General features: G+C 48.5%; 2 protein-coding genes across 2 annotated transcripts in view; one reads left to right on the forward strand and one right to left on the reverse strand.

Moving 5' to 3' along the window:
* Positions 1 to 4,851, reverse strand: part of SH3BGRL (SH3 domain binding glutamate rich protein like) — a 28,491-nt gene extending 23,640 nt beyond the window's left edge. Inside the window, exon 1 of the mRNA XM_077786496.1 lies at positions 4,727 to 4,851. Coding sequence (XP_077642622.1) covers positions 4,727 to 4,771 — 45 coding nt within the window. The 5' untranslated portion in view covers positions 4,772 to 4,851. The remainder of the gene's footprint in view (positions 1 to 4,726) is intronic.
* Positions 4,852 to 14,244: 9,393 nt separating this feature from the next.
* On the forward strand, positions 14,245 to 22,040 carry HMGN5 (high mobility group nucleosome binding domain 5). Its single transcript, XM_077786497.1, has 6 exons — positions 14,245 to 14,519; positions 15,691 to 15,720; positions 16,328 to 16,357; positions 16,810 to 16,860; positions 19,995 to 20,138; positions 21,339 to 22,040. The coding sequence occupies exons 1-6, from the start codon at positions 14,505 to 14,507 to the stop codon at positions 21,384 to 21,386; spliced, it is 318 nt and encodes a 105-aa protein (XP_077642623.1). The 5' UTR covers positions 14,245 to 14,504; the 3' UTR covers positions 21,387 to 22,040.
* The last annotated feature ends 1,060 nt before the right edge of the window (positions 22,041 to 23,100 follow it).

The following is a 23,100-nucleotide window of genomic DNA, read 5'->3' on the forward strand; positions in this document are numbered from 1 at the left end:
TACAAAAAACAACTCAGGAGGCAGATGGAACACATCCAAGCTTGAGCCACATTACGGATTTTGTCTTCCATCCCAAAAGCTCTAACTCAGAACAACTCCATTTCATTGAGAGAAACTCTGGTAGGTATTAGGTACTGTTACATGAACACTTGGTATCCAAAAAAAAGTCCTTCATATGCATCCACAAAAGAGGGGTTTTAAAATCAGTTCCTAATTTAACAAGTAAGTTTTCACCCATAGCATATAATTAGCATGAACTGAGTATCACAAAATCATTCATACACTGTGAGGTTGTTTTTCAACGACAGATGCAGTTTATTTCCCCATAAAATGTGCATTTACCTAAACTTGCATCACAGTACAAGACTACTTACCAGAGATTTGTATCAGTGTTCTCCTCCCACATACCCTGCCCTGCCAGGCAGCCCAAGGAGGTTCAGGAGCTGCTCCTGACCGTCTGCTGCCACTGCTCGGGGCTTCCGCAGCAACGAATGTGACCACAGACATCCGGGCTGGGCCAGCACGCTGGGAGCCCTGAACGTGGCAGCAGAACAAGGGACACTTGTGATCCTCACTGATAAGGACTGCATGCACAGGGCCACCCTGCCGTGGCTGCATTTCCCCTCAGAGCCGTTGGACTCGATGAGCTTTGAGGCGTTTCCCAACCTGAACGATTCTCTGACTCCATGAAACCTCACAGCAGCCAAACAACACAAACACAAAGCACACAGGCTCTGCTCATTCTCTGTACGGTGGCGTTATTTGCATTTATTGTGACCGTCTGACAAAAAAGGTCTTTGGGGGATTTAAATGCAAAATATAATTTTTTACACAATTTCCATCTCTCCACGTACTACTTTCTCTGGGATTCAAACTTCTGAAGGATGAAGCAGCCTCGCCAGCCCACCCAAAGCACTGAGCTGTTGAATAGGGACAAGAGCTGGTTACACATGCTCTCATAATTTCTAACAGCTCTTCTCCAGAACTCTTCTCCCCTGGAATGTTCCAGGAAGCCCTTGACAATAGTTATATATCTCCAGTAGCACCAGCAAATTCTCTGGTGCCTTACTGGGAAAAGAGAAGAGTAATCGCAAGCAAATGTTCTCCAGACCAGGGGCCACTTTAATCTTCATTTACTGGGAGAAGACCTAGATCCTTTCCCAAGCAAAGAGACTATACAAGAAAAATATGAACCCCCCACATCCTTAACTTTGTGAATGAAAAATAAATTAAAATTTCCTTTCCTCTCTAAAACCATCCATAAACAGCAGCAGGTCCGTGTAATACAGGACTCTGACTCTGGAGATCACCTCTTCTTTCTGCCGTGTCTGCAGTCACAGTAGGAGGCAAGGAAAGAAAACCACCCACACAGCCATCAAAACAAGGGAGAAGGGCAGAGCTGGGAGAGACAGAAATGTGGATATAGATCACAAAGATGAAGCAATTGGCTCCAAAGAGCATCTGGACAGCAGATATTTGATGTGGCAGTTTCCACAGCCCACAGCACCGGCAGTGGCACAGGGCAGAGCTCAGCCCACCACATCAGTGCTGGCACTTCAGTTGCACAGCCACAGCCTCCAGTTTCAGCCATGCCCCTGGAACTGCAGGGTGATGTTGGATAAACAAATTATATCAAAGTTCATACTCGAGACCAGTGCAGTTGCTGGCAACAAACGCACACTCGTAAGACCACAAAGAATTTAAGCAGCTGGTTGCCTTCCACATAAGATCAATAAAATGGGCAATCCAGCTGCTTTCAGGAAGAAAGGGATTCTGGTGCTGGGCAATCTCTTGCCCCAAAATCAAAAAAATACCAAAATCTTGTGGAGAAAATCACACACTGGATTTGTGCCATTCAGATTCTTCCCTCCTTGTATCCTTTTCTATCAAGAGCAAGAGTCTAATGACTCTTAGGCCTCTCTTCCTTTCACCTCTTGATTTGAATGGGAGGTTGCAGTGAAACCCCTCTCAAAGCCAGCACACTCCCTGTCCCTACAACGCTCCCGCACTTCTGAATGTGGCATTTGCATCTCATTTCTGTCCGTAGCCTCCACCACTGTCCCGGGCTGAGGAACACTGCTCACTTCCCCTGTCTGCCACGCAGGAGGGCTCCTGGACAGCAGCTCCACATGCGCATTCCCATGAGGGTGTCCTCTCCTCATCTTCATCATTACAATCCCTGTGCATCCCTGCCCAGCCCACAACTCACCAGCACAGCATCCACGGTGAGGAAGATTAAATGCAAGGGGCCATTTCCCAAGCAAGACTTTCAAACACATCAGGAAACTGGGGCTGGAACTATCACATTATGGAATGAAATTTAAATAGGAGGCCAGACAAGATGTCAATCATCATACTTTCCAGAAATCCCTTGAAACACACTCATAAAATGTCTTTGCTTAGACATGAGCTGCACACAGTGTTTTTTTCCTCACAGATATATCATCCTGAATATAAACATTATAGAGAACAGTGCCTTGGGGAAACATTTTATACACTGTGATGTGGCAAATTATACCATATAGCAAAGCAGGACTTGCCAATAACAGACCACAAAATTTGGGCGCCCTCCAAGACTCACAGCCCCAGGGCGTGAGGTGTGAAGCAACCTCAGCCCTTTTCCATTCAGTGGGAAACACTTTCCAGTCCCACAAAATTTTCTTCAGCTTACAGAAATGGGGCAGGAAGGAGGAGATTTGATATTTATTTCTGGTTTGCTTCTACTCAGGCAAATTAGCCTTTTAAAACCCAAAAAACACAGTGCTGGGTGTCACTACAGTACAAGGAGTGAGAGCCCTGCCCAGGCTGATGTTACCCAGTTCAGTCACTTTGCTGCAAACAGCCTCGTCCCTGTTCCGTTTCTCTGTAGCAATCTTCTCTGATGTGGATTTTCCATTCCTGGAGTGAGTTATTTCAGATTCAGCACCCAGAATGGCTTCTCTGGTCCTCCAACCAAAGCCTGTCGCACCAACAGTTTTAAGAGCCACAGAAAAAACTCATTCCCATTCCCTCCAAAGAGGTGCCTCTCTGTCTTACTTTAGGTTGAAACATCGATTAAAATTCTTATGCTGGAAAGAAAACATCACCCAGTGAGGTGCTGGGCTGGTCCTGCCAACAGAAACACCCTCAGTGTACGCAGGAATCTAAGAATGTGCAAGTCTTGCTCATTACCACAAGATCTCTTGAACTGCTCCAGCTTTAGACACAGTCATGAGTGAATGTGTGTGTGTATATATATAAAAATATACACGTCATAAAACTGGCAATCATGTGCACATTACACTCGAATTCCCCAAAAAACAGACGACACCAACGCTACATTCAAATTCCACAGGCAGGGATGCACAAAGGAGCCTGAAAGGCAGCAGTTAGTCAGACTGGAGCTTTGTAACATGTACAACCCACACAAGGACCAGGCAGCACTGTAGAAGACACTAAGATAATAATTAAAAAACTTAATTTAAAACCAGAAAAACACAATTGGGATTGAGATCTGTGCTTGCACCCCTAGAGCTCAGTATCGCCAGACAGACAGAAATCAATAGGTGCCATGAAGAGGGCGCTGATAAAAATCTATAGCAACTGAAGCAGTCAACTTGAAACCTATTAACAGCTGCATTAGAAAGAAAAGGATTACTTTCCTTCCAGATGATCATTCTGTATGAACCCAGCAGAAATCCCTTTGGGTCCCTTTTATGATTGAACTACTCAGGATTTCAAGACCCTCCCTGGTCAGCATGAAATAATCCTCTGCTTTTCACCACCAGCACCAGCACTGTCAGCGCTGGCATCAAGTTTACTAAAAATGACCTGGGAAGGGAGGGACAGCAGGGACACCTGAGGCACAGGCTCCTGTGCCATCTGCAGCCCGTCACCCCAAGCTTACCAATTGGTATTTGATCTGCTGAAGCCCACAGACCAGTGGCTGCACTCAAAGAAGGAGAATGCAGTGAGGGCTTATTTTTGTCTTCTGTACATCACAGTCCTCCCAAAGTTTGGGGACCTGAAGCGTGAACAGTGACAGGAAAAGGTCATCATACAGCCACAGCTCAGACTCTTTTTCTCCTTGCAGTAAAAGTCACTGATCATTAACTGCAAATAGCTGTCCTTTTCTGAGTCCCTGGCATTTTGTAGTTCTCCAGCACATCCATACCAAGTGCAACCAAATCCCCCGGATTTCAGCCTCGGAGCATCTCCCACATGGATCAAAGAGAAACCAGACGATCCTGAGGACATAGAGGTACACCTGGATTTAGGCACAAATCCCGCTATTTCTGTGTATCTCTTTATTTGCTCTTTGAAAAACACAGTCCGAGCTCTGCCTACAACACACTGGGGCCACGAGAAGCGAAATCCAGTGTTCCCAACAGGGGAAGAACCAGAGGCTACTGGGACAGCGGCCACACACGCCTGCCACAATCCGCGAGGAATAAACTCATCAAAACCAAATGACGGACGACACATTTAGAATTGAACTTCAGGAACAACAACGAAATAAAAAAAAAAAAATAAAAAAAACAAATAGTGGTGACTCTGCCTTCCCAGCACAGGGCGAGGGGTGCGAGATCACCGAGGAAATGCCGCTTTCCGTCGGTGGCAGCCGCAGCACCGCCCGCGCAGCGCCGGGCGCCGTGAGGGGACCGCGGCTGCCCCGGCCTCTCCCCACACTGCCCGGCCGTCCTCCGCGTCCCCCACCCGGCACAAGTTTCCCCCGGGCGCCGCTTACCGCCGTGGAGCCGGAGGAAGAGGCGATGTAGACCTTGATGACCATGCTGGGAGCGGCGGGATGCGAAGCCGGGCGGGCGGTGGGTGTGTGAGGGCGGCTCGGGCGCGGGCTGGGGCTCAGGCGGGAGGGCGGGCGCGGGGAGGCGGTGGGAGCGCTCGCCCCGCCTCGCTCCGCAGCTGCCACCGCCCGAGCCCGGAAGGGCGGAAAACGGTTTTTTTTTTAAAAAAAATAAATAAATAAATAGTAAAAAAAGGAAAGGGGAAGAAAAAAAAAAAAAAAAAGAAGAAGAAGAAAGAAAGGGGGAGAGGAGGAGAGTTCTCGACGAGCCGCGCGAGACGCGCGGGGGAGGTGGGGCGGGGGAGCCATGGCGGCGGGGCCGCGCCGAGGGGACGCGGGGGCTCGGGCAGGGCGGGGATGAGAGCGGCGGGGGAACCGGGAGACAGAGAGAGGGAAGGAGCCAAGCGTGGGGAGTCACCATGGTAGCGGCTGGTTGCCCTCAGTGCTGGTTCCCCTCAGCACCAGGTCCCCTCATGGCCCCTCTCCTCACGGCCGGGTCCCCTCACGGCCGGGTCCCCTCATGGCTGGATTCCCCTCATGGCTGGATTCCCCTCATGGCTGGATTCCCCTCATGGCTGGATTCCCCTCACGCCCGGGTCCCCTCATGGCTGGATTCCCTTCATGGCTGGATTTCCCTCACGGCCGGATTCCCTTCACGGCCGGGTCCCCTCATGGCCGGGTCCCCTCATGGCTGGATTCCCCTCACGGCCGGGTCCCCTCACGGCCGGGTCCCCTCATGGCTGGATTCCCCTCATGGCTGGATTCCCTTCACGGCCGGGTCCCCTCATGGCTGGATTCCCCTCATGGCTGGATTCCCCTCATGGCTGGATTCCCCTCACGGCCGGGTCCCCTCATGGCTGGATTCCCCTCATGGCTGGATTCCCCTCACGGCCGGGTCCCCTCATGGCCGGGTCCCCTCATGGCTGGATTCCCTTCATGGCTGGATTTCCCTCACGGCCGGATTCCCTTCACGGCCGGGTCCCCTCATGGCCGGGTCCCCTCATGGCTGGATTCCCCTCACGGCTGGGTCCCCTCATGGCTGGATTCCCCTCATGGCTGGATTCCCCTCACGGCCGGGTCCCCTCATGGCTGGATTCCCCTCATGGCTGGATTCCCCTCATGGCTGGATTCCCCTCACGGCCGCTCCCCTCACGGCCGGGTCCCCGGGACTGATGGCCCCGTTCGAGGACAGCGGCAGCACCGCCACCCCGGTCTGGGGCACCAGGAGTCAGGAGTAGGTGGCTGTTTATGGGACATGGTGTTTAGAATTAAGAATTTCCTTTTAAAATCTATTCCAGCGTGGAAGGTACTGCCCAAGTGATGTGCCACACCATGCCAAAGGACAGGTGGCGTCCGGTGGAGTTCTTCGCATTCCTGTGGTTATTGTAAAGTATCTTCCACACACACAAAAAAAATGCCATCAAATCCCCCACATTTTTAATGGTTATAGTAATGGTGACACGTTATTGAAGGAAATTTATATCCAGCACCTGTCTCCCACTTGCCTCTGGTACTCCAGCTATTACCTCATATATATTTTATTATCTGTTCCGATAGCAGGTTCACAACAAATGGAAAATATGTACAGTGATAAGCACAGGAAGCTGCAATTTTACACCTACAAGCTAAGATGAAAGCAAGATGTTTGTTCTGCTCTTGGTGAAAAACAAGAGCACAAATATTTCCGAAATGAGTTTTCCAAATGAGCTTTCCTGTTTCAAATTATTCGTTTTTCTAACAAAAAAAATATTTTTAAAAACACATTGAATTAAAGGTATTGAATTAATTGCTTTATTAATTTGCCAGTAGTAATGGAAAGAAAACTGTTTTGAGGAGGATATGCCTCTATTTGATATTACTTACGATACTTACATGAATCTTTGAAGCAGTCATGAGTTTTAAGTATGTTTGAAAAAGCAAGAAACCAAAATTGATTGAGGATGATGGTACGCCATAAATACTCCCTGGTTCAAGGAATTTCAAAATTTAATAAAATAGATGGTGCACTTTTCAATCTTTTTAAAACAAACTGAGTTAAGTCCAGGAGATTAAAATTCTTCAAGGAATGTTTCTTCAGTTGTGTTTGTGCAGCCCCTTCCCAGCTGCTTGAGAAACACCCTGGGAATTCCTCTTGGCTCCAGCATGTAAGCTGATTCACGGCAAGGAACACAGGAGGGAGAAACCCCAGCTTATCAGAAAGAAGGAAAAAGTGCAGGTGAAGAACCAGAGAGGGAGGGTCGCTTGAACTTTGTGCTTCCCTGTTGCACTCCTGGCTGGCTGCCAGCTCTCCTCTCCTTGGAGAACTGGAATTGGCTCCTCAGGGGTGAGATTCACCTGGAGCGAGCTGCACCTCGTTCTCCTGCCTCCTAAAAATGCTGCTATCATCGTTACTCTCAAAAGTGCTCTCCAGGAGGCATTTTATCTTCATGAAATGAGATTTATTAAGTTAGGAGCAATACACGAATCAGGTATTGTTGACACAACTTGGTTTTCTTGACTCATAAAAGTAAATTTTCTACTTTACTGATGGGAAAGTGTGATGTTTTCTGTTCCCACGCTACTCCTCTAAAATTCATGGTGTTGTTTTTGTTTTCACTCTTATATACTTGGGAAGCTATGAAATACCCTTCTCAATGTAGACCAAAACCTAAAGAAAAATGACCAAATTTTAGGTGCTCCCCAAAGAGGAGCCCAAGGGATTGGCCATCCCAGAGTCTGGAACTGCACAGTAAAACACTGCCAGTGATGGCAAGAATCCCCTCGCTTTTTCCTTAGAGCACAGGCAAGGATGGAGCCTTCCTAGTGCTGGCAAATTAAGCTGTTTTAAAAAAGAACTGTAGGAGAATCTCACAATGAAAGATAGAGCAGTAATCATCTGCAAATTCCCTCTTGTCCTAAAGGTCGGGAAGAACATGCTCCACATGCTCCACAGCTGCTCTGTAACCACTGAGAGAAATTAATCCAGAATCCCCCTGTGAGTAACGTGAGGCTGTGCCAGGGTCTGCTCTCAGACTGTGCTTGTGCCAGAGGAGAATATCTGGATCTGTGTGAAATGGAGAAGGTGTGATGGGCAAGGGACGTCAGCCCAGCGCTCTGAACAGGAAATCGGAAATCCACGCTTCATTCCCAGTCCCAGCCTGGCAGAAACTGGAGCCAAAGGGCAAACTGTGACTCGGAGCCCGTGCCCTGCTGCATCCCGGCTCCAAAGACTTCGTGGGAGCAGCTGGGGAAGTCCAAGAGAGGTTCCTCATCTGGAAACTCGGCAAGGCCAGGTTTCCTCGATTTAATTCCTTGTAACTGTGGCAGGCACAGGCAGAGGAGGCCACTCAGGCGGGGCTCCGTGAGTGCCCCTTTCACCTCTGCAGGGGCAGCAGTGACTGAAGTTACAGCGCAGCTGCCTTAAAAGCGCCCGTCCCGCTCAGCACTCAGACCCAGCTCAGTGCCCCCAGACCCGCCAGTCCCGGCTCAGCCCCCCAGTCCCAGCTCAGCCCCCAAACCCGGCTCAGCCCCCCAAACCCGGCTCAGCCCCCCAGTCCCAGCTCAGCCCCCAAGCCCGGCTCAGCCCCCAAACCCGGCTCAGCCCCCAAACCCGGCTCAGCCCCCCAAGCCCGGCTCAGCCCCCCCAAGCCCGGCTCAGCCCCCAAACCCGGCTCAGCCCCCCAAGCCCGGCTCAGCCCCCCCAAGCCCGGCCCAGCCCCCAAACCCGGCTCAGCCCCCCAAGCCCGGCCCAGCCCCCCAAACCCGGCTCACCCCCAAGCCCGGCTCAGCCCCCCAAACCCGGCTCAGCCCCCAAACCCGGCTCAGCCCCCCCAAGCCCGGCTCAGCCCCCAAACCCGGCTCACTCCCCCAGTCCCGGCTCAGCCCCCAAACCCGGCTCACCCCCAGCCCAGCCCCGCGCTGCTGCCGGGGCGCGCCCCCTGCTGGCGCTCGGCGGGAGCGCGGCCAGGGCCCGGCCCGCTCCCCTCGGCCCGGCAGGAGGAGGAGGAGGAGGAAGAAGAGGAGGAGGGAGTTGCCTGTGGGGCTCTGTGACACACTGGAGGCCTGTGGATGTCCGCATTGGTGCCTTGGCGGGTGGAGTCAGCAGTGCTTTCAAAGAACCGTGGAATCATTTAGGTCGGAAGAGCCCTACAGAACCGTGTATCCTGCTGTTCATGCAGCACTGCCAAGGCCACCGCTAACCCTTTTCCCCGAATGTCACATCTACACAATTCTGAACCCTTTCAGGGATGGTGACTCCACCACTTCCCTGTTTTGAAGACAATCTCCCATCCAGAGTGGGGCTGGCCAACCACAACTCCTTGCTTAGCATTTAATCCCTGGTTTTCCGTGCGCTCCAGACTGGCCATCCACCTTCCCAGCCCTGACCAGCAGCCAGCCTGGGCTCTGGCAAGTCCTGTGCCTGCTCCTGAAGGACACTGAGTTACCCTGGAGTACCCAAGGGAAGGGAATACTACAGCTGCAAGACTACAGAAACATCCAGGAAGTAACAGCTTCCCACTGACAGAGAGCTGGGGTACTAGGAAGAAATTGTGCCCTGTAAGGGTTGTGAGGCTCTGGCACAGCTTCCCAGAGAAGCTGTGGCTGCCCCATCCCTGGAAGTGTCCAAGGCCAGGTTGGACAGGGCTTGGAGCAACCTGGGGTGGTGGAAGGTGTTGCTGTTTTGGCAAGGGGTGGAATGAGATGAGCTTTAAGGTCCCTTCCTGGGATTCTGTGATTCTATGAAGTGGAACATGTAGATAATTGTGTAAAAAACAGAGTTTGACAAGCAACTTATAAAAACTTCAAACCCACAATAAGTCATTTTTCAGTCTTGGCAGGAGTGGGAAGCCTGAAAGCTGATTTCTAATACCAGTCTGCCATGGAGGGCTAACAGGAACATGCAGAAAAGACAAAAATTGGGCAGAAAACCCTGGTGAATTTTTGCATGTGTTTGTGGAGGAGGGTGGGGGGTTCCCAGACAGGAACTCACGAGCTCGCCTGAGGAGCTGTCTCACGCCAAAGCATCGGGTTGGGGTAGAATCAATGGACACAGCGAATAAAAACAACCTAACCATTGCCAGATGGTCCTCCCTGCACCCCTGGAGTGGGTAAAACTGCTTCCACACACAGCCTCAGGACATGGATGGTGCTCCCAGCTTTTACAGTCCATTCCCAGGGAGACTCAGCGACTGAGAGGGTTGTGACTAAGAAAGCTCAGCAAAGTTTCACAAACCATCCTACCCTTAGCACTGATTTGGAACTTATTTTATTAGAAGTCTTCCCAGAAGCCATTTGAAGATTCCCAGAGAATTTGGGGGTGAGCAAGTCTGTGAGCAGACCCTTTGACCAAAGCTGACTCAGTCCTAGGGGACCCCAAGGCCTCTGCAAAGTCCAAGACTGTGAATGCAAGGGGCCATCTGCAAGTATGTAAAACCCCCCAGCACTTATGGCAGGCAGCAGACACCGATCTGCAGCCCCATTTCCTCCCTTCCAGCTGGCTCCAAGCTCACAGCCAGTGGGAACTGCAGGTTTCTCACAGGATGGGCTTCAGAAAGGCAGGATTTAGTGTTCAGAGCACAAAATGTGTTCTGTCCAGCCCAGTCCTGGGTCAGAGGGAGCCAGAGCCCGACCAGGCTGTTGGCAGATTTTGGGGTTGTGTCTTCTGCCTTTCAGGGCAGCCACCCTTGAAGGCCCAGTTGAGCAAAGTGTCCTAAAACAGCATTAACAGAAAAATCATTCCTGTTACTTGGGCTAAAAACCTGGTATCTCATAGAATCTCAGGATGGTTTGGGTTGAAAGAAACCTTCAAGCTCATCCAGTGCCATCCCCTGCCATGGCAGGGACACCTTCCACTGTCCCAGGTTGCTCCAAGCCCTGTCCAACCTGGCCTCGGACACTGCCAGGGATGGGGAGTCCACAGCCTCTCTGGGCAAACCTGTGCCAGTGTGTTCTAAGTGGATACAGACATTTCCATTTATTTTTATGCACCATTTTTTTTTTATTTTATGCACTGTGAATAATCTACTTTGTGTTAGATGAGGAAATACATTTTCGTTTTTTACATCTGTCCTAGATTGGAATGCACCAGCTCCCAAAGGTGCCAGCATTTTTCTGTTTGCTATCAAGGGTGTCCAGCCAACTCCAGTGTGAGCTCCTGCTTTGGGATAGATGCCTGAAGCTCCCTGGAAGTAATTTTTGTATCCTCTTACCCGTGTTTTGTGTTTAATACAATTCTGGAGCATGTAGTCACCCCCTTCACTCTCAGGGACCAGTAAGAAGCTGTAGCTAAGCCAAAGGTTTTATTAAATCACAGATAAACAGACTCAATGAGAATCCTAAATTCCTCATCCTCATCTTCCCAAATTAATAAGCTCTAAATGTTTTATTGCGATCAATACTGAATTTGACACATAAATCAATTTTTACCCAGGACAAACCACAGAATCACCCAGGACAAACTATAAAATTAACCAAGCACAAACCTCTGCTGTAGATCAATAATCCACTCATCCCAAAAGTTACATAAAATAAGGCAGAAGAACACTTCAAACACCAGGTACTGAACACAAAAATGCGTTTTGTAGTATTTTGCCACAAAAATATGAATTCATATTACTGGTCATATGTGCCATGACTATGACACCCACAGAATCCTAATTTCCCTTCCTCTGAACTTGTGACTGTGGGGATGTTGCACAGTTAAATGAACCAGGCTGAGAGCAGAATGTGTGGAAAGGAATCTCCAACATTCCAACCCCCGTGAATTTTAGCACAAAGGAATGAGAAAGGAGCAGGTATCTGATTGCCCGTTCCAGGAAGGTGAGAAGTCAATCACCCAAGAGTGACCTAGGTCTGTTCTGTGTAAAATGTGTATTCAGGAATGGCCTGATCTACTTCAGCTCAAGAAGGTGGTCCAGAAAAACATTCCTGCAGTACTACAGATCTCTGACAGCAGGAGCAGGCCCTCCTCCTCTGCAGGACATTCCCAATTTTCAAACCATTCCTCAGCGTTTGAGCATCACTCTCTAAGTTCAGTGTGGGCTGTTCAGACTGACCATCCCGTGCTGATCACTTTTGGTTTGATGTGGGCCCACGTTTCTGTCTGCAGACTGGATGGTTTTACCTCTGGAGTCATTGACTCCTTACAGAAAGAGAATTCAAATTTTAGCATGGAATTTTGCTCATTGAAACAGTGGCACACAAAAAGGAGATTAACTTCTGATTCGTTGCTTTGATTTGAGATGGTTCATAAATTCAGTTTTAGGGGATTTTGTACTGAATAAAAAAATGCCAGTTTGGGCAAAAACATAAAAAAAAAAGTCACATATTACAAAGTAATGCTCCAGAATAAACTTATTCTCTTAGCTACAACCAGGTCTGTAATTTCCTGCATAGTTGCAGCCATTTATACTTGCAGCATACCAGCATCTCACAGCAGCTTATCTTGTCTCTTTAGAGGGAAATATTCTCACTAGTCATTATTTAGGTCATTTTGTGGTTTAATGAATTTTCTTTTCTTAAATCAAAGTGTTTGAGAAAATGTAAAGACAAAAAAGAAGGCAGAGCAAATATAACACAAAAATCAGTTGTGAATTTAAAATCCGTGCTTCACTTGCACATTTTGATCCAAACTGTTGGTCGCGCAAGTTGTTCAGTGTTCATAGAACCTTCAATAAATTCCCGTTTCTTTTCCACAAAAACTTCTCCCAGAATATAGAAAGGATGAAAGGGTAAGTGCAGGGAGACAGGAGAAACCTCCTGAAGCCAGTCAAGCACAGACCTTGATGGCAACGGAGAACTCGGAGACCAAGAGCTCTTGAGAGGCGTTTCAGGCCACGTTTAATTCAGGAGATGGAGAAAACTACTGGAAACACTATTTAAAAATCTCGGTTAACTCAGGAGAACTCGAAGGAGGTGTGATTGTATTTGGTTACATGGTTACACTGAGGCTGGAAAATGCATTTCCCCATGATTCAGGAGGTCAGTCAGAGCCATCCTTAAATAATTGGTGTGTTTTAACAAAATAATCATGGCATTGATGGATCAACATTGACTGGAGGAAGGGGGAGAAGGGTGGCTCCGTGGATGGGAAATTGCTCAGCTTAACTGCAAAGTGCAGGAAGATAATAAACTATTGACATCTCTGCCCTGGGAGAGGGAGGTGACGTAAAAAGTGACAAATCAAAAAGTCACCATGAATTTGTCAAGAACGGGGGAACAGCTGTTCAGGGAGCACTGAAAGGGATCCGGGGATTACAGGGGATCAGGAGGAGTCTGAACCAACATGGTGATGCTGTTGCTGACTCTGCAAATGCCACGCTCAGATCTGTTACCTAATTAACCTGATTACAGACCTGGGCAGGAATGTGGAGTCCAGAGGAGCGTAAGAATGACTAAAAGTTTAGAAAATATGGCCTATGAGATCATGAGGCCTACAAGAATTTGTTTAGTTTATAAAAATAAAGTTTTAGGGAGAAAATGATAATATTATGTGAAACTACACAGTCTGTAAAATGTTATTGGAATTTGACGCTCGTTAATCGTTCATTATTGGAATTTGATGCTCATTAATCGTTTTTCAGATCTGCTGGACAAGGCACAAAGACACTGAAATTCACAACCACAGTACAGTTTAGATGCTGGGGAAAACTTTGTGGAGTTAAGGCCGGTTGGGTGCTGGAACTGGATTTCTAGAAAGATTGCAGAATCCAGTTTAATGTAGGTTTTAGAAAGGTTTGTCCTGGCCTTGGGCAGGAACAGTGACACCTCAGAGCAGCAGCTCCTGCTTCAAGTCTCAGTGCAGAGCGCCGAGTCCTGAAGGTGATATTAATACACCTTGTGCTTTCCCTTTGGAAATACACAAAATAGGTGGTGGAGGCTCTGCCAGCCATTGCAGCTACGATGGAAACGAGAGCTGATTTTCCTTAATCCACGCCGAAATCTGAGACTTCACCTTGTGAGCAACCTCAGGCTCGCAGGCCCCGCTCGGGGGCCAAGCTCACAGCGTCAGCCGAGCTGCAAGACCCCAAGAGGCCAGAAGGAGCCCGGAGCGCTCAGACAATCCCGGGGCAGCTGCACCAGCGGGGCCGGCCCGGACAAAGGCCGCAGCCCCCTCCTCCCTCCGCCGGCCGAGGCCACGGCCCTTCCCAACAGGTACCGCAGGGCCGGGCGGCGCTCCCGCAGGCCGCGGGGCCGAGGCGGCCATGTTGTGGAGCCGCGGCCTGCGGGAAGTTCGGGGGAAGTTGGCGGCGGGGGCCGGCGGGGCGGCGGGCGGCGCGGGGCCCCGCGGCGGGCGGGCGGAGGCGGCGGCGCCGGGGCCGCGCTCCGCGCCGCGCGCACGCGGAAAGCGCGCGGCGCTCGCGCTACGGAGGCCCCGCCCTCGCCCCGCCCCCCGCGCCGCTCCCCGCGCTCCCATTGGCCGACGCGGCCGTCAGTCAGCGGCCGGGCCCATCTCGCGCTCCCCATTCATGCAGTTTGGTTGCGTGTTGGTGTATTTTACTGTTTGCAATAAAGAGGGGGGGATTTTTTTTTTTTTGTTCAGTTTCTGCCGCAATTAACTCTTGGTCCCTTAAACATCTTCCTTTTTATTTTTGGGGTTTTTTCCTGTCTATTTTTTCCTCTTTTTTTTTTTTTTTTTTTTTTTTTTTTTTGCAGGACGGTCGGAACAGTTTTTCGCCGCTTCCATTTATTTTTCGATATCTTATCTCTATTAGGTTTTGCAATCAACTATTAAGGTGCAACTATGCCCAAAAGAAAGGTAAGTACGAAAAAAAAATAATTAAAAAACGAGGGAAGACAGATGGGGAGCGAAGGGGGAGAGATTAAAGCGGCAATCGCGGAAATTTAGCTGTAAAAAAAAAAAAAAAAATTTAGCGCGCGCGCGCGCGTGTGTGTGTGTGCGTGGAGTTTTTTGGGTTTTTTGGTTGGTTTCTCTTTTTTTGCATTTGTAAATTTCGGCGTGTGTCCTAGAGCGGAGCGGGGAGCGGAGGGAGAGGGCTGGAGGCTGGCAGGGCAGCGCGGCGAGTTCACTTTTGGGCTGTTTTGTTTGGGAAGGAGGAGAAGGCTGGAGCAGCAGTGTGTCTCCATGCTGGATTACAAACAGCCATAGCGCTGCGCTGCCCCTGTGGAGAACGCGGGGCAGCAAAACCCCCCCAAAACCTGCGCCACCACCCCCCCACCCACCTCCGCCAGCCTTTTAATCCCCATCGCGCCATCCCCGGCTGGATTCGCCTTTAAACGTCGCCTCTTTATCCTGCGTTTTTGCCTTTGTTCTCTTTTTTTTTTTTTTTTTTTTTTTTTTTTTTTTTTTTGCCTCCCACTTCTTGTCATACCAGATGGTTGTGCAATGGTAATTTGGGGCCATTAGGCGGCGCAGAATTTGAAACTGGCCTTCAAGGAAAGAAGCGGGGGGGGGGGGGGAAAAAGGGATTTATCACCGTAGTCGGGAACTTTGGGGCAGCGGGAATATGGGGCGGGCCCCCCCACTTCCCTCACAGCGCGGGTTTGGGGGGCGGAGCGGAGACGCGGTCGCCCCTTAATCACCGAAGCGCCCGCCCGAAGCGTTTCGAATGGGTCCGGGCCCCCGGCGGCCCCGTTCGGGGCCGCCGGGGGCCCGGACCCATTCGAAACGCTTGGAGCCGGCGCCATCGCCGCGTTCCCGTTGTCCCTCATTGTCCTTGCGGGGCCCGCGGCGACCTTGTTGTGTGAGGGGAAATTGGCGGGAACTTTTCGAACTCGGCGTGGTGACGTAGCGACGGCGGCCGCGGGGCATTGTGGGAGTTGTAGTCCGTGTGGCGGCGGGGATGGGGGGAGGCCGCCATTGCTGCCAGTGGTGTTAAGGGTGTCGCCCCCCGGCTCCCCTCAGGGTTTAGGTGGAGTTATAGGGGGTGGTGCTGCTTTCTCACCTCAGTGTTTCGCTTTTCTTGCAGGCTCCAGCTGAAGGCGAGGCAAAGGAGGAGGTAGGAGTTGTGTGTGGTCCTCACTCTCAAGAATTCCCGTGGGGTTCTGCAGAAATTGGGAAGCCCACGCAGCTCTTGAGGGGTGTTCAGCTCCTGGGAGTGGCCTGTGCTTGGTTTTGGGGTGCTCGGGGCCATCACTGTCCTCTGAGGGGGTCCAGCAGCTCCCCTGGGCTGAGGTCAGGGACAGGTCCCAGTGGGGACGTCCCTTTTTGTCCCTTTTAGCCTGCAAGTAAAGAAACTTCATCCTTTACCTCGTCAGCAGAGAACTGCTGAGCAAAGGTGCACTTCTAGGAAGTCACAGAATGTCCTGAGCTGGATGTACAAGGATCATGGAATCGCAGCATGGTTTGGGCTGGAATAGACCTCAAATATCCTCTGGTTCTGTCCCACCTCCCACCATCCCAGGTGCTCCAAGCCCCGTCCAGCCTGGCCTCGGATGCTTCCAGGGATGGGGAGTCATCAAGGTCCTCACCATAATGCCCATAATTTCATAAATCCTAGGATTCCCCTGGGGCTTCATGATGCCATGTTGTTTTGGGTGGCTGTTATGGGAAAGCTGTGCTTTATGTGCTCTCTGGATTTTACTGACATATCTTTCCTTACGCAGCCAAAGAGAAGGTCAGCCAGACTATCTGCTGTGAGTATCTCTATTTGTCCTTTCATATTTTATCACTTGGGATGGGGGCAGTTAAAAATAAACCATGGAGGGTTTTCCCCCAGAATTGGGAAAAGCATGCTTAGAGTATTGCAATATTTAAAATTCCCATTCCATGTTTCTGCTCCCTGAGCATCCCCACATTCCAGGTTTCTCATATGAGATACAATGTCTGTGTTAGTGCACATTCCATCTGGGCACAAGTATCCAGAGTTAAGGAAAATTGATTTCAGGATGGATTTGTTCCCTGTAGGACTTCTCCATACAAATCCTCGTGGCTCTGTAAATCACCTGCTCTCTCCTTAGCCTGGTAATTTGCCCATTGATTTTTTGCAGGGCCAACAAATAATTTTCAAAAGCTACCAACATAATGCTCATAAAAAGAAGTATTTATTTCTGGTATTCACCTGACTTGTTTCTTGTGTTTTTTGCAGAAACCTGCTCCACCCAAACCGGAGCCAAAGCCCAAAAAGGCAGCACCTAAGGTAAGGGTCCTGAACTGAAGTTATATTTTCCTTCTTGAGGTATTTACAGGGATAAACCCTCCACAATTAACCACTTTGCTTATTCATAATTTTCTTGAAGGTTTTAAGATGGAATTCTGTGAGCTAAAAGAATGAGAAAGACATAATTTTATCCATTTTCTACTGAAGCAATGTGGTAAACTGAGCAGATTTGAAATCCCTTGTGGGGAGGCTTTGCTGCTGCTTTACAAGGCCATTCTGAAGTTTCATATAATGCATTGTTGGGAAAATGATGCTTGGAGTAGAGATCAGAGACTCAATTAGAGGAGGCATTGAAAATCATGCTTTTAATTACAGTTTCTTTCTATATTTCCATTCTGAGGCCCTCTGCAGTTAGTTATCAGTTTATCACATTTTAATCACTGAGTTCTAGAGACCCCTTCAGCTGGATATTTTTGGAAATGTCAAAAACATTGGCATGTCTGACAGTATAATTTAAAAGTAAACTATTTAAAGCTCTTTTTCAGTTTGTAGCAACAGTTTGAAATTTCAAAGGGGGCAGTTCTGCAATCCATGAGGGATGTTTTTCCATCCTCTTCTTATAAGCCTTCTCAGCCATCAGTTTGCAGTGCCTTTTTGTTAGATTTTTCTGTAAACATTTAGGATTTTGCAGCTAAAAAAAAACCCAATAAACACCCCAGCAACAAAAGTTCAGTGATTGTTTTTAACTTGTTCCCATCACACATTTTCCTTGTGGTTTGGGATGATGAGGTGGGCAAAGCACAGCAGGGAGAGACACTTTGGTTGCAGAGGGAGATGATGGGCCTGGGAACAGGAGCTTTTCCCTTTTCCTTTGCAAAGGAATTTGCAATTGCCTATGGCCAGCAGACTTCCAGGTGAGAGAACTGTTTCTGTCCACATCCTCTGTGTGGAGAGCAGAGATGCTGTGGAGAAGAGAGAGAACCCCACGTGTCGTTTTGGGCTCAGCTCTGTAATCTCAGCACTGTGCAGAGCGAGCTCTTCCCCTTCCATCGTGGCTGCAGCTGAATTCTAGACCACATTCCTGGCTGGAGGGAGCACTGGACACTCTGCCTTGCACTTCCCTCTAGTGGCTGCTGCCCCAGGCAGAGCAGAGCCAGCTGCTGGTGGCACACAGGGCAGGGCAGCAGTGGATGATCCATGTTGTTGTATTTGGGTTTTTTCCCAAGTTTGCTTTTCTGTTTTCATAGAAACATTGCAGGGTTTAAACACTAATGCTGCCTTAACTGAATGTGAAAAGATGCAGGAACAGGAGTGCAAGAGTTAAGGTCTGTAAGGGACTGGCAAAGCTTCATTTGGGCCCCCAGTGCACAGCTGGGTGCTGTGGTCTCCCTTTGGGATCATGCAGGGATCCTCTGGGAGCTGTACCTTGGGAATTGCCCCAGCAGGGCTTGGGAAGTGCTGCTCCTCCTGCTCCTGAGGTGCTGTTTGAAGCCTGGACACCTGAGCTGTGTTTCTGGCTCTCCAGAGCTCCCCAAACTGCATCAACACCTGTGCAGAGGGTGATGGAGTAAAAATTGTGGAGGCATTTTTAATTTGTGTCTGCCCCCAGTGCTTAACTTGTCAGTCTTCTGGATCTTGGAATGTTTTCCTTGTGTCAGAATAGATTTCACCCATTAAACTTTGCCATACTGAAAAACTTGGAGCTGGCAAAGGAGTTTTGTCACTTCTAAAATGCAGGACCTGAATTTTGAACTGTTGTTGCCATCCCTAGAGCAAAATGATTGAGGAAAATGAGCACCATGCTGTAGCTGAGGACCTGTTGTGTCCTGTGGGACCCTTTCTCTGCAGTCAGTTCAGCCATGGAAGTCAGTTTCCCTGGATTCTCCTCCAGGGCTTTCCAAGAGGGACATTTCCAGCACGGAGAATTGGTTTTAGCTCTGTTATTACTTTGTTGTGGGTTTTTTGGTGGGATAAGGGAACAGATAAGCAGTGCCATAGTACAATTGTAATTCTCACTGCCAAACAGCACCAGGATTCTTGGTATTCCCAAGACAGGGACTCCTGACATCACACTGCAGGAGACTTTTCCAGGTGAGATGAAATCCCTCAGACTGGGGAGCGAGAGGTTAGAGAGGAACGAGTCACTCACTCACTGAATGTACTGACTCCACCTTAAATTTTCTGCATTATGGAAGGATTTGCTATTTCGGTGAATTTTTAATAATTGAAGAATCAGGTGACTTTACCTCTTAACACTCTGAGTTTGCCCTTAGCAGCTCATTTTTAAGGTGAATTAACTGTGTGTATTAATAACTGAAGGATTGAAGTAAGAAAGTAAACTTTTTGTAACCTTTTGGTAATTTGTAGTCACTTGGACAAATCTCCTGAGTAGATACATGTATATCCAGTAATTTTCATTTATCCCCATTCAGCTGTGAGCAGATCTTGCAGGGTTTCTGGTTCCTCTGTGGGAAGTAGGTTAATCAAGCAAGGGGCTGAGCCAGTGCTGTTCCTTATTGGCAGCAAGAGGCACAGCTTTGGAAGTGAAACTAATGAGAGTCAGGTATTTGGGTCAGGATCTGACCTTGCCTATGGAAAATTATTACTGCAGAAGCATCAAGTTTTGGGTTTTGTTTGGATTTAGACTGATCCACATATCAGAAACTGTACTTAAATGCAACTCTCTTGTGGTTAGCAAAGTGATGCTGTTGAGCCCCCAGTTTTTCTGGCATGGAAGTAGTTTATTATCACAAGGAATATTTCTGGCAGGGAAGGGGGAAAGTCCTTTGCCTACAGCTTTCTTACAATTTTCTAAATAGGCATTAACAGCACATCTGAAGTATTCTGGTGTTTGCACATGTTGGTTTTGTTCTGTGGCTGCCTTTCAGCAGCAAGGCAGAAGTACAGGCCAGTTAACATTTTTTAGCTAATTTAATTGAATGCTTATTTAAAATGAGAATTCTTTTAACCCCAGCCATGGCTGCTTTTATATTCTGCACTTCCCTGTACCACATTCAGGACAGACAGAAGGAAAACATTTCTCCTGTGAAAATTCCATCTTTGTCAGTTTGGGGGATGGAAGGTGGTTGTGCAGAGAGTTTTGGAGTTGAGAACATGCTGAAGTACAAGGTGGAAATCAGGATTTAATATTTTACTGTCTGTTTTCTTAACAGAAAGAAAAAGCAGCAAATGATAAAAAGGAGGACAAAAAGGCAGCAACAAAAGGGAAGAAAGGAGCCAAAGGCAAAGAGGAAACTAAACAAGAGGATGCTAAAGAAGAAAACCACTCTGAAAATGGAGATACCAAAACTAATGAGGTATTTTAGCTCCACTAAAGCTGGGAACAGAGCCAGATGTGCTGGGAGCACAGCTGCAGGAGCTCTGCTGGGCTCCAGAGGGTGGGGGGTCACTGCCACGCAGTGAGGACAGTGCAGCTGTGGTACCTGCCCAGGGCAGCTCCCAGGGAGAGCCTGCAGGAATGGCCTTCTCCTTCCAGCTCCTTCCTGCCCCGTGCTGGAGCCCTTCCACAGGTGCTGCCTGCCGGCCCTGGTCCCTCGGGGCTGGCTCACAGCCATGGCCAAGATTTGGGGAACAGTGGAGCCCAGGGACATCACCACCCTGCAGCCCTGAGCTGACTTTGCACATCCCCTCTGGACTGCTGGGTTCCTCTGCTGCTCAGCACGGGTTGGTGCTGGGCCAGAAATCTGCTTTTGAGTTCTACACAATTCTTTAAAACAATTCTTAGGCTCGGAACAATTCAACAAGAGATTTGCAAAGTAGACTCAGTCTTGTCTCTTACCTGCAGCTCTTCTCACAGGTCCTTGCTGTGGCAGCTCCTTTTGCTGGGTCCAGGCTCCACCAGCTGCTGAGGGCTGTCCCAGCAGATTCCTGGCTGCTAGTGAGGCAGTGTTTCCTCAGGGCTCTCTTGGCCGTGGCACAGCCCAGCCCGCGGTGTTCTGTCACTGACAGCGGTGTCTCTTCACGGGTTGTGTCACCATCCAGCCAAGGGTCCTTTATTCTTTCATCTCCAAAACGAGATCAGGAGCTGCTTGGTTAGAGCACTGCATGGCTAATGTGCTTCAGAGGGGCTTTGAGGGAGCCTTGTAGGTTTGATATCTTGGAAAGTAAAAGCACATTTTTATAGAGAAAGGTGAGAAGCAAACCCCCAAAGTTCAGACAGAGCAGGACTGTGGTTGATGTGTAATTCTTCCACTGCCCCATGATGAGGGCTTGAACTTCCCCTAACATATCGTTGATCCTAATTTAAATACATTCCAAACCTCTGCTTTTCTGCAGGCACTTATTCCAAAATTACCTCACTAATTGATACTCCTGTGTTTTGATATTAAGAATTATCAGCCCATTGTTATATCAGTATTTTCTGTGCGTTCCTGTCTATCCACACAAAGCCTTGTCCATGTCTGTGTTAACAAACTGGTCTCTTTTTGATGCTGGTTAGATTGGAATCCAATTAGCATTACCAATAATATTTCTATTCTTCTCAACCCCTTTTCTAGGCACCAGCTGCTGAAGCATCTGACGATAAGGAAGCCAAGTCCGAGTAATGTTAACCCTGCCCTATATCTCCATCATTTGGTATCCGTACCTCCATGCTGTATTGTTAACAGAGAGGAATATTTTTATCAACTATTTTATAAATGCAGGTTTTTTTAGCATGAATTTAATTATGGAACATCTTCATCTCGGTTACTTGGGAATTAAATCCCTAACAAACAAAACAACAAAAAAAAAAGTCATTGTTTTTAAATTTTGTGATTGTAATAGTTTGTATGGTACATGGAAAGAATAAGTGGTGGTAGCTTTTGACTTCTGTCAGTGTGTCCCTTTTTGTGTAAGTCATGCTTACAGAATTCAGACTTTTAATTTTTCCCTTGTATGTGTTGTATGGTTTCTTAAAGTGGGGAGGTCTCAAAACAAATAACCGTGTGAAACATTCCAGTGGTTCTGTGGGTTGCTTTTATAAAGAAGGTGAGCTATTTTCATGAAAAAACCTAAGAGCTGGAAATCTGTTGTTTCCCAAATGTAATTTTATTTTGTCAGTTTTGAAAAAAAAAAAGAAAAAATAAATAAATAAAAGTGTAATCCTGTTTTTAAATGAAATACAAACATTTCTTTTCAAAAAGGGCAGGTTGGTTGTATGTACCCACTGTTAGGAATTTTGCTGGATTTATCTTAATAAAAAAGACTCCTCAAAAGTTGATTGTGGTTTGTTGCTTGTGCTGCTGGAAAACTCCCAAATTCCAGGAGCGCTGCAGTGGGAGAGGAGAGCCCATGGAGCTGGAGAGCTTTGGGCTTTTGGCTGAAGCCCCTCTCTGCCTCAGTTGTGTGACTTCCCATTAATCCAGGCCTCCTTACTCTGGGAAAGAACTGGACCAGACCAGTGAACTGGGGTTAAGTCCCAGTTCTGTTGTTACAGCTTTTTTTGTGGAACTTTATCAACTCTGCAAAAACCTTCTGTACAGCTACAGAATATATTTAATAATAAGAAAAAATGTCTGCAATGCAGAAACATCTCTCCCATTAAATTGTTCCTCAGCCCAGCAATGGGAAATTCCAAGAGCTCAAATATTTTGTGTCTAAACCCAAACAGCGCCTCAGTGAGAGTGTCTTGGATGCAGGGGGGTTGAGGATGAGTCCCCAGGGCCACTAGAGGATGTTTAAATGTGGATTTCATTTTCCAGGCCTCAGGCACAGGGGATTGTTATTCCTGCTGCTCCACCTGTTGTTCTGTACAGACATGGGGTTAACCTCAGCAGAGATAGTGAGGGGGTTCTGAGGGGCCTTTTCCTTGGCACTGTATTCCCTTAATCCAGCAGAGATTTTGGGGCATGCTCTGGTCTCTCCTCCAGTGAAAACTGATGGGTAACTGAATTCCCTGTGCCTGATGTGGGTAAAACCAGGGAGACTGAACATCCCAGTTGGAACATGATCCAACAAGAGTTCAGATGTCGTCCTGACTGACATCTAAAAATGATTCACTGAATTCCCACTCCACAAAGACAGGCTGGGAGAGCTGGGGATGTTCAGCCTGGAAAGGAGTAGGCTCTGGGAGACCTTGGAGCCCCTTCCAATGCCTAAGGGGGCCTATAAAAAGGAGGGAGAGGAACCTTCCATACAGGCACATTGTGACAGGACGGGGGGAAATGGTTTGAACAGAGGTCAGGGTTAGATGGGATTTTGGGAGGAAATGCTTCCTGTGGGGTGGTAGGTCCTGGCACAGGGTGCTCAGGGAAGCTGTGGCTGCCCCATCCCTGGAAG

The sequence above is a fragment of the Lonchura striata genome, chromosome 14 (assembly GCF_046129695.1).
Source record: "Lonchura striata isolate bLonStr1 chromosome 14, bLonStr1.mat, whole genome shotgun sequence".
NCBI lineage: Eukaryota > Metazoa > Chordata > Aves > Passeriformes > Estrildidae > Lonchura > Lonchura striata.

Excerpts from the sequence above, each read along its gene's own strand:
- HMGN5 (XM_077786497.1), top strand. Across the intron at positions 16,861-19,994 it reads CCAAAAAGGCAGCACCTAAG|AAAGAAAAAGCAGCAAATGA; the intron begins GTAAGGGTCCTG and ends TTTTCTTAACAG. Across the intron at positions 20,139-21,338 it reads GAGATACCAAAACTAATGAG|GCACCAGCTGCTGAAGCATC; the intron begins GTATTTTAGCTC and ends CCCCTTTTCTAG.